The sequence below is a fragment of the Mycetomoellerius zeteki genome, unplaced genomic scaffold, assembly GCF_001594055.1.
Source record: "Mycetomoellerius zeteki isolate Tzet28-1 unplaced genomic scaffold, Tzet1.0 scaffold544, whole genome shotgun sequence".
NCBI classification, from domain to species: domain Eukaryota; kingdom Metazoa; phylum Arthropoda; class Insecta; order Hymenoptera; family Formicidae; genus Mycetomoellerius; species Mycetomoellerius zeteki.
Window position 1 is genome coordinate 10,461 of NW_017257549.1, and position 10,690 is coordinate 21,150.

Below are 10,690 nucleotides of genomic sequence, written 5' to 3' on the forward strand. Positions count from 1 at the left end.
GAAAAGTCACTATTTAGTAATTCAATAGATTTATACATTACGAAAACGAACAAAGCCCGGGTATAGTATGGGTGTAGTAGGTGTAGTACAATGAATATAGTAAACCTAAAATCATCAAAAATTAATGAATTAAGGCCGGATCTAATTATGCGTAGTAAGAAATTATGTGTAGTAAGAAATTAACTTAATTATAAACTTAATTACATTCGACTAATTTTCTTCACTTTCAACTGTGATTGGTCAATTCCTTATGGCTTAAGGCTTCCTACATTTATTGTACCATCCGAGTGAAGTTTGAGAACGCAGTCTAACATTAGAGTATTCGGATTTCAGAGTAATAAACTTTGAACATAAAAATATACAATGAAGAAGAAAATTTGTCTAAAAACAAATTCAATTATTTATCTCAGATTATACGATCTTAGAGCGAGTTCACACCTTGACGGAAAAGCAGAAAGCGGAAAAGCAGTGGCCAATCACAACTCGCGCTGGTAGTAAGTATTAATACAAAAAGCCGAATTTGTCGAATACCAGCGCGAGTTCTGATTGGCTGCTGCTTTTCCGTTTTCTACTTTTCCATCAAGGTGTGAACGCGCCCTTAGAAATTACAGAAATATATATGTAGATGTATGTGTGTATAATAATCATTATATGAATAAACGTACATATTTTATAAATTAACGCAGATTGCTTTCACATCTAGAAAAAGTACTTAAATATTTGTTAGATGTATGTATGTACATCTCTTGACATACATGTATGTTACATAAAACCGTCTGTCCGTGAAAACTGAAAAATAACAAAAATAAAAATAAATATTACAATTTTTCTTCTTGAAGTGTATTTAACCATAAGGAATTGACCAATCACAGTTGAAAGTGAAGAAAATTAGTCGAATATAATTTATGATTAAGTTGATTCTTACTACACATAATTTCTTACGACGTATAATTAGATCCGTCCTTAATTGATTAATTTTTGACGATTTTATAGGTTGATTTTATAGGATGATAGGTTTACTATATTCATTGTATGTACTACACCTACTACATCCGAGCTTTGTTCGTTTTCGTAATGTATAAATCTATTGAATTACCAAATAGTGACTTTTCCCAAATGAAAATAATAATGAAGACGTCTTCCCCAAATAATTTCTAATCGATTCCATTCATAAAACACATTAAATAAAATTGCTGTCTGCTAACTTGACGCATGATAAAATTTGTTAATTACAAGAAAAATACTATTTCCCCCAAATGTTTAAATGCTTTTCCCAAATTTCCCCAAACGATTCCCAAATTATATAGACATAAATAAATCAGAAATATTCAATTTGTTTGCTATCTTGGCTGTGTTCCAAAATTGTTTGCAGCGCTGTCAACACCATTCCAAAAATCATCATAGCACGCTGTGGCAGTGCTGCAAGAGATAAAGACGAGTAAAGACACTAATTTTGTCGTCATTTCCTGCTGCGGCTGCTGTGGCTGAAGAGGTGGGGCAGTTACAGCACAAAGATGGCGGAAAAGATGGAGGAGTTAATTTTAATTGATGCTGAGAGTAATACTGAATTTAAAATAAATATTTCGGTAGAAGATGCTGAGAAAGCAAGAAGTAGTGAGTAGATTTATAATTTTTTTGTAGTCAGCTTTTTGTGGTCACATTTATTTATTCATACTTCGAATAATTATATATAATTTCGGCTAATTCTGAATCCGAATCACTAGACTCTTCATCACTAAAATCGAATGCTAATTTTATAATGGTTTCAAATAAAAATTTTTTCTGTATGGTTCTCTCCATACTTCTAGGTTATTTGTTTCTTTTCGCTGAAGTCACTATATGTTAACAGCACTCAAAATATCGTTCCAAAATGAAAGCTGCGTTTGCATGACAAGCATGCTTACTAAAATTGGAACGCTATTGGTAGCATGCACTTATGACGACATACACGCAGCATTGGCAATCAATTTTGGAACACAGCCATAGTCAGTGGTCACCTCTTCAGCCACAGCAGCTGCAGCAGGAAATGACGACAAAATTAGTGACGTCTTTACTCTCTCGCAGCACTGCTACAGCGTGCTACGATGATTTTTGGAACGGTGTTGACAGTGCTGCCAGCGCTGGTAAACAATTTTGGAACACAGCCTTCGTCATCTGCTATCGGTGTGCGTCATTTTACGCAGACATTTTGTTTTGTTCCCGGTATTATTAGGGGGTCATATAAAGAGACTTTTTCCATATTTTCAATATGATCCGGAAAGAGATAAACACTACTTCCCATTCGTCATCAGAACTCGATGAGTCTTCAGATTTATATTTTTTACAGCGCAGTACAATTACCTCAATGGCATCCATGTTACAGAGACTATTCACACACAAAATTCGTTCCACTTAAGATTTCGTCCGCAGAGCCCACAAGCTAATGGAACGGCAAATACTGTGGTCGTGGTCGTTGCAGACTTTAAATGGAACGCACCCAAACTATTCGCGGAGCTGCAGATAGCGCTAACAAACACGATCATGACGTCACTAATGCACTGAAAAAAAGATTGGCTGCTGCAGCAAATTAGATGGTAAAATATGGCATAGCATTTTTAATTGGCTGCAGCAGCCAATTTTTGATTGCGTTAACCTATCTGCAATGTCAACATAGAATTTCGATAGACTAACACAACCAAAAATTGACTGCTGCAACCAAAATGCTATGCCATATTTTACCATCTAATTTGTTGCAGCAGCCAATCTTTTTTTTCAGTGTGGTAGTGTTTTACGTCACAACTGCGCGCTATCAACGCTGTTCCTTTCGAGGTAGTGTATTGGTAGCGTTAGCGTTTGCAAACTCTGTGAACAGTACTGCTGTATTGTCGCACATAGGTCGAATGTTGTTTCAACAATTGTTATAGATTACACAGGTCTACAAAAAAGGGGGTCTTGGATGTTGTCGGGAAGCTGTGGGTCATTTCCGAAGTAATTTTCTGCGTAGAATCCGAATCCGAAACCAGAATTGGCCCATCACGTCAGGATTTTGAGATATTAGGGGATATATACTCGAAAAATGCGTTTTTATGCTACTTTAGAGGTTATGTACAGGACGCAACCAATTTTTTGGGTCTTTTGTGCTATTTGCATCATTTAGTAATATTCTTACCCTTCAAAATGAGATATTGATCGACTACCTACGATTTTTTTTCGCCAAGTTACGGGCATTTTAACCCACTTGCGTAACCGTTTTTCCCGTCTTTTTCGTTCCTGTTCTTAACAAACGTGAAACGACCACAAATATAACAAAAACTGTTAGGATCATTTAAACACTTACGCGGGGCCATTGTTAAGACAGCAAACAGTCACAATTGTGACTGTTTATATATTAGGACCTTGAATAACGGACAGCGCGTCTTGTGCGCTGCGGCTCTGAGTGCAAGGCGTCTACCAACTTTAAACAAATCATTAGTTTTAAACTTATTAATGCAATGAAAATGAAACTTTCCAGAACATTTGTTCATATCCGAATGAACAACTTTCTCGCTGAAAGTTTTAGGATGCTCGAAATTCGCTCGATAAACGAAGCACCTGAATGCATAAAAAAGGATATTTTGCAGGTGTGTATAAAAAAAATAATAAGTTGTTTGTTTATTGACAAATATCGGTTTTTCTTTCTTCACTAGACGTGGAAAACTCTAATGATCATAACTTCGAAAATAGCAAAAAAACGCATTTTTCGAGTATATATCCTCAAATATCTCAAAATCCTGACGTGATAGGCCAATTCTGATTTCAGATTCGGATTCTACGCAGAAAATTACGTCGGAAATGACCCACAGCTTCCCAACAACAAAACCTTGTTGACCTGTATTATACGTTCCTAAGTTGTTCATAGGTTCTCTGTACATTAAAATTTAGGCTGTGTTCCATAAAGTGGCGTCTACAATAAGATTTTAAAGCGTAAAATTTAAAGTAAAATTTAAGCTTTAAACCATAAGCCATAAGAAATTGACTAATCACGGTCGAATGTGAGGAGAACATTCGATTATTGATAGTTCAATTTTTTACGATTTAAGGCTTTTAATCTTGAATTTTACGTCATAAAATCTCATTATAGACGCTGCTTTATTCACTGCGAATTCTATAGACTTATTACGTTTATTTTACAAAACTGTAAAGGGAGAAAAGTTTAGTCGGTGCCGTCGGTGCTTGGGAACAGAATCCTCTACAAGTCTACATTAAACGCTACCACCGCTCGCTAGGATCGTTCATGGAGCTTACTAACACTATCGCGCTATTGGCTCCATGAACAGTATTGGTAGCGCGAATAGTGGCTGTGTTCCAAAATTGACTGTCGGTACTGAAAATCTATAGTGCATGTAACGTAAACTGTAGCATTTTCAGTGTGGCAGTAAATTTGGAACACAGCCAGTGTCTCCCCGAACGTACCGCGTATGTGATAGTGCAACTCTTGAAGAAAAATCACACCTATAAATTGCTGTGTGACTGCTCAAAGATGAAGAAATTAAGTTTTCCGCAGACGGGTTTTTAGTAAAAAAAAATGGCTTTTTGTGTAAAAACTAATGAACATTTCAGGCTTGTTTAGAGCTGGATTTTTTCGTCAACACGAGGGCTACACATTTTACGAGAATTTCAAAACTTTGCATTTAAATCTTGATGAACAGAGAACGAATGAAGAAAAGGCCTTTTCCGGTAGTTATTTTCTTTTTACTCAACTAATAGACCGATTTTAATGTTCTACATCTCACGTTGTAGGTGTATTTCGAATACCTATATTTTTCATATTAAACTTTTTCCTATACAATCAATATCTTTTGTTTTATAAGCGAAAAACATGCTTTTTGCAATGCTATTCGATTTTTTTTCGCATATTCCTACACAAGTCTCGATTCTCAAACATAAAATGCATTTCTTTTCTGATGGCCTTCCGAAGATTTTCGTACAGAGAAATGCTGGTTTACAATTTTTTTCCAAAATGGGAATTTTTCAATCTAATTCTACTGGACTAAAAGTCAAAATAGAAGCAGTCAACGCACTGAAGAGTACTAAGTACGGAATCCATAGACGTTGCTCAAGACTCGAGATGTCTTGAGCTAGTGCTTGAACCAATCAGAGAGCCGTATTAGCATCTTAAGACATTGCTGGAGATTAAGATCGGATTATGGATTCCGGCCTAAGAATTCAGTACATATAGTACAATCTAGAAAATTCTCAGCACTACCAAAGCGCTTCTAATGCGCGCATTAATTAAATTAGAACGACTTTCTATGCAGTCTACGCGTTACATGCGTAACTCGAAACGCATCTTAAATATATTATGAATGGATAATTGGAATGATGCTTGATTTTTGTCAAAAATAAAAATGCATATTCAGATTGTTTATTGTATATTAAGTTAGTAGAAAATTTCATTTTTATAATTATATTGATTTTTACATCTCTTATTTTCATATTTATTAAAACATCGTTCTGGTATTGAAAAACATGCAAATGTCTGTTAGTTAATCAAGAATACTTTATTTCCATATATATATTTTTTTTTCAATTATCCTCCTCGGATACATCTTCTTTATCGTTCTCGTCTATAGTTTTGCCATTCTGTTCGATACCTTTGCTGTTTTGTTCGGCTCCTTCGCTACCACTAAAATCGCCTTCCAATCCTTCCACCTCTTCTTCATCATCACCAGCAACCTCTGCATTTTCGAGTTCCGCTCGTTCCATCTGTCTCGCTAATTCTGCTTCATCCGTCGCAGTAACAACTTTTGGCTAATATTGCAGAAAAGAAACAGTATAATTTTTTTATTATAATATGCAAAATATTAGATGAACATCATTTATGCATGAAACTTACTGCCATTTGTACGTTGAATACACCTCCAAGTGACGTTATTTTATTCTGTATGACTTCGATTGCGTCACCTAACGCCTTTAAACCGTCCTGTTTTTCTGGGGTAGATGTTGTCATGACTGAAGATCGCCATATAATAATGTATAAGATCACAATTTTTAATACAAGATTGATTTGAAAAATAATATAGAACATATACCATATAATGGCGGAGCAATTAAGTTAATTTTTATAGGAAGTTCATCGGTGGAAAGAGCTAAGCCTGCCTTCAATGCAGTCTTAACAGCATCAATCCCTTCATAACCATAACAAGCCACTTCCACATCTGCTCTAATTTTAACCGCTTGCGAAGTAAGTTTTCGCTTAATATTATTTAGCAACACTTCCTTCGTTTGTTCATCCAAACCACATTCTGCTAAAATGGAAGGATCCCTAAAAGTGTTTGTATTCATAAATATATCTCTAGAGATACATTTAAATATATTTTCAAATAAGTAAAGAAGGGCCGAATAAATAAAAAAGGGTCGAGACTAGATCGGTATCTAATTTAAAGGTAAATTTTAAATACATGCTCTCGTTATATATACAGGGTGTCCCATTTTAAATAATAAATTAAGATTTCTCGAAAACTATGATAGAAACCGAAAAATGTTTCAAACAAAAGTTGTATGGTTCGAAGGGGGACATAAGAAGGTATCATTGATTTGACCTTAGGTGGCGTCGTTAAGGTCAGGTCAAAGTCATATCGATGTTTTTTAAATGGAACACCATATTTTTTATTTCAGAATCTAATAACTGGTGTCGAGAGTTTTCCAAAACGCTATAAGAAAATATTTTTTCATTAAGTACTTTTTGAGTTATGATGCTTGAAAGTTATAGTACCGCCGACATTAACATTATGCAAGATGTCCGATCGACGACTAAAACCTCTTGAATGTTGTTCAGGATCATGTCCTGGATAATGTTTGTCAAGATCAAAGCCATTTAAGATTATTTCCTCTTATTTCATTTTTGACACTAAAAATTCATTTTTACGTAAAAATGAAAATAAGAGGTACCTCTAAGCATCATAACTCAAAAAATACTTAATGAAAAAATATTTTCTTATAGCGTTTTGGAAAACTCTCAACACCAGCTATTAGATTCTGAAACAAAAAATATGATGTTCCATTTAAAAAAAATTGATGTGACCTAATCTTAATGACACCACCCAAGGTCAAATCAATGATACCTTCTTATATCCTCCTCCGAACCATGTAACTTTTGCCTGAAACATTTTTCCGTATCTACCAATTTTCAAGAAATCTTAATGCATTATTTAAAATGGTACACCCTGTGTAATACTGCTAAGCAATATTGACGCACAGTTTATATGAAGATGTATTTAAAATTTATATGTAAATATTGCTGGGCCCCAAGAACTAGTCTATTGTATTTGAGTCTCCTTTAATTAATTTATTCATATAGCGATCTAATTCAACTTATTGCAGTTATTAATGCAATTAGATTTTGCTTACAATACTGATTGTTTGAAAAAATCATAAGCAGATGCCTTCTGTTTCTTGTATTTTTCTTCAAAATGCCAAGCTGTTTTCTGATAGAGTTCTTCAAGCTGGTCGTCATTATCATAATGCAACAACTCTGCCACATGTCTTAAAATAGAATTAACAGCTTTAGCCTTAGCATATCTCTCCGTACATTTTTCCACATCCTCAGCAGAGCTTACTCAGATCAATATAACCTAGAACCCATGATTAATACATTTCATTACAATGAAAATTGTATAAACTTGAAAACTTATGTAAATGATTTAATTTCCCATTAACTGCACTTGATTCTCATTTACTCGATATAGTTTTGTTTCTGTTGATTTTTTATTTGAACCAATAAAACATCCTCAGTTACCTTTCTCCTTATCTACACGAATAACAACAACTGGTTCAGTTTTGCCTACTCGGATAAGTTTGTTAATAGATCTAATACGTCTTCTAGAGAGCTCAGAGAGCAAGATCATGCCTTCAATATTATTGTACTCCAATAAATGAACATATGCGCCCATCTCAGCTATACTGCGTACATTTACCATCACCACATCCTCCACCTCTGGATACTTTTCTTTATAAAATCGACACGATAGTACCATGTTTTGCTGAAAGCATGCAATATTGTACAATGCAGCGACATCAAAAATAATATCCTGGTAGTAATTTAAAAAATACAAGAAATATTTGAAAAATATACCGTCGACAATTTTGCGAAATTCTCAATCAAAACAATTATTTAACCCTTTGTGGACAGAGCTGCCTAGCGATAAAAAGGCGACTATTTGCGAAAACGCGTTCACAAAAGGTTAAGCTGCATTCCAAAATGTTCTGTCCGTGGAAAATTTTCCTCAAAATATAGAAGTACACATAACGTATGCAATATTGTATTGAGTAAAATTTTCTTTAGAGGGGATGTTTTGGAATGTAGCATTAAAAAATAAGAATATGTTAACTTGAAGGTTAGTAAATTCTGGAGAGTTAATAAAATATAGCCGCTAAAAGATATTCTGATCGTTACCTAAATAATTAATACTTGCGCAAAAATAAATCCTCCCTTTATCTTTACAAACTGGCTTAAAACTGCAAAAAGTTTCACTGCATGAAACTTGTCAATAATCCATGTGCACAATTTCGTCTAATGGTGCAACCACAATAGAAGGAATAAGGCCGGAATCAGACTACGCATTGAAGATTGAGATTGAAGATTGAAAAATTCAGATTTGACCAATCGAAACGAAAGGAGCTAAAATTTCTTTGTCCTTATTGGTCAAATTTCAATCCTCAATCTTCAACGCGTAGTCTGATTCCGGTCTAATAATGCGGGGTCTACAATAGAAGTCGTAGCGGTCATAAAGGCTTAAGTCGTAGAAAATTGACCAATCACAGTTGATTATTCTTCTCATATTCGACTGTGATTGGTCAATTTTCTACTTAAGACCTTACGACCGCTACGACTTCTATTGTAGACCCCGCATAATGGTCGCGTTCAGCAGACTCAACTGTTGCGGAGCAGATCCGTGAGCGCTCGCTGCTATTGGATGATCTAAAAGAATACACCAATAGCAGCGAGCACTCATGGATCCACTCCGTAACAGTTGAGTCTGCTGAACGCAACCAATCTTAAGATGTGAATTTAAGTCGATGAGCCAATCAAGATACTGTTTTAGATTTACGTAATCTGGCGGAAATTGAAATAGCAGTAAACTTATCCATAAAGCCCATTCTACAATTGCGTAGTTGTAAGTAGTTAAGAATTGACTAATCACAGTTGAATATTCTCCTCATATTTGACTGTGATCGATTAATTCTTACAACTACAACCACTTAGGGCGCGTTCACACCTTGAAAAGCAGCAGCCAATCAGAATTCGCGCTGGTAGTCGACAATTTCAACTTTTTGTACTATTTACTACCAGGGCGAGTTATGATTGGCCACTGCTTTTCCGCTTTCTGCTTTTCCGTCAAGGTGTGAACGCGCCCTTATAACTATTCTTACGCAATTGTAGAATGGGTTTAAGACGAGTTTCAACCAGTTGAAATTCGCCTTATTCAGAGGTTATGGACAAGTTTACTGTTATTTCCATTTCCGTTAGATTGCGTAGACCTAAAGCAATATCCTGATTGGCTCATCGGGTTAAGTTTACGTTTTACGGTCACTGTTACAGAATTTTGTGTGCGGCAGCCCTAAGGACCCTCATAAGCCCAGTGTCCACGATGCTAGAAATCCGTCCGAGATTTCGGATGAAGAAAGAATTGACCAATCGCATCATTTTTACGTAAAAATGATGCGATTGGTCAATTCTTTCTTCATCCGAAATCTCGGACGGATTTCTAGCATCGTGGACACAAGGCTTTAGACAAAATTTCTGTGACAGTAAAGCCCAAGACACAATACGAGGGAACAGCGATAGCGATAGGAATAATACGATTTTAACCTATCAGAAACTATATTGGAATACACAGAAGTGTATTCCGATATATCCGATTTCTGACAGGTTGAAATCGTGTTATTCCTATCGCTATCGCTGTTCCCTCGCATTGTGTCTTGTACATCTACAATTTACCTCAGATCTACAATAGGTATTTTAAGCCTTAAGTAGTAAGAAATTGACCAATTACAGTCGAATTCGAAGAGAATAATCGAATACGATTCGTCCATTTCTTATGGCTTAGGGTGCCGTCACATGCGGCATAACCTGCGTAAGCGTAACCTGCATATTCTAGTAATTTACTAGAATACGTTATTTTTTATATACTAGAATACTCCATTCTGAAAGCCGGCATTCACATTGGGCGTATTTCGCGGAAGATTAGAGAAATGCAGAATTAATGCAACCAATTGCTGATTAGAATTTCTGTTGTACACTCTAACAGAAATGCTAAACGAATTTACGATTGGTTTTCGTAATCTACGCAACTCGAAAAGTACGCCTCATGGGGAATCGGTACTTTCTATCGCGTACATACAATACGCGTTTGTATAAATTTAAAAGAAGAGAGTTTGATTTATAATGGCAGTAACCGTTAACTCATGCCAATGCCGGTAAAGTTCAACCATAGGATTTCAATGCTTTCGTTCATACTAACTTGCTGTATTAGTATGAACGGAAGCATTGAAATCCTATGATTGAACTTTACCGGCACCGGCAGTAGTCAATCAATTTATCGCTTTTTACGGTCTTAGGGTGAAATCACACGGACACGGTATGGAAAAAGACTGCGGAATAGAGAATGCGTCATTGAAGCAACCAATCAGCGCTATTCCGAATAGCGCTGAATAACGTTGATTGGTTGCT

The 10,690-nt window shown here is 35.5% G+C and overlaps 1 protein-coding gene and 1 long non-coding RNA gene across 2 annotated transcripts; one reads left to right on the forward strand and one right to left on the reverse strand.

Moving 5' to 3' along the window:
• Positions 1 to 1,509: 1,509 nt before the first annotated feature.
• On the forward strand, positions 1,510 to 1,889 carry LOC108727821 (uncharacterized). The gene is made up of 2 exons (XR_001936863.1): positions 1,510 to 1,614; positions 1,809 to 1,889. It is a non-coding gene; the product is annotated as an uncharacterized lncRNA (long non-coding RNA).
• A 3,585-nt stretch (positions 1,890 to 5,474) lies between these two features.
• Positions 5,475 to 8,533, reverse strand: eIF2alpha (eukaryotic translation initiation factor 2 subunit alpha). Its single transcript, XM_018456077.1, is given in 7 exon segments — positions 5,475 to 5,769; positions 5,855 to 5,970; positions 6,051 to 6,283; positions 7,369 to 7,572; positions 7,574 to 7,592; positions 7,757 to 8,000; positions 8,414 to 8,533. Coding segments are annotated over 6 exon segments (1,035 nt in total). The 5' UTR covers positions 7,995 to 8,000; positions 8,414 to 8,533; the 3' UTR covers positions 5,475 to 5,544.
• Positions 8,534 to 10,690: the final 2,157 nt, after the last annotated feature.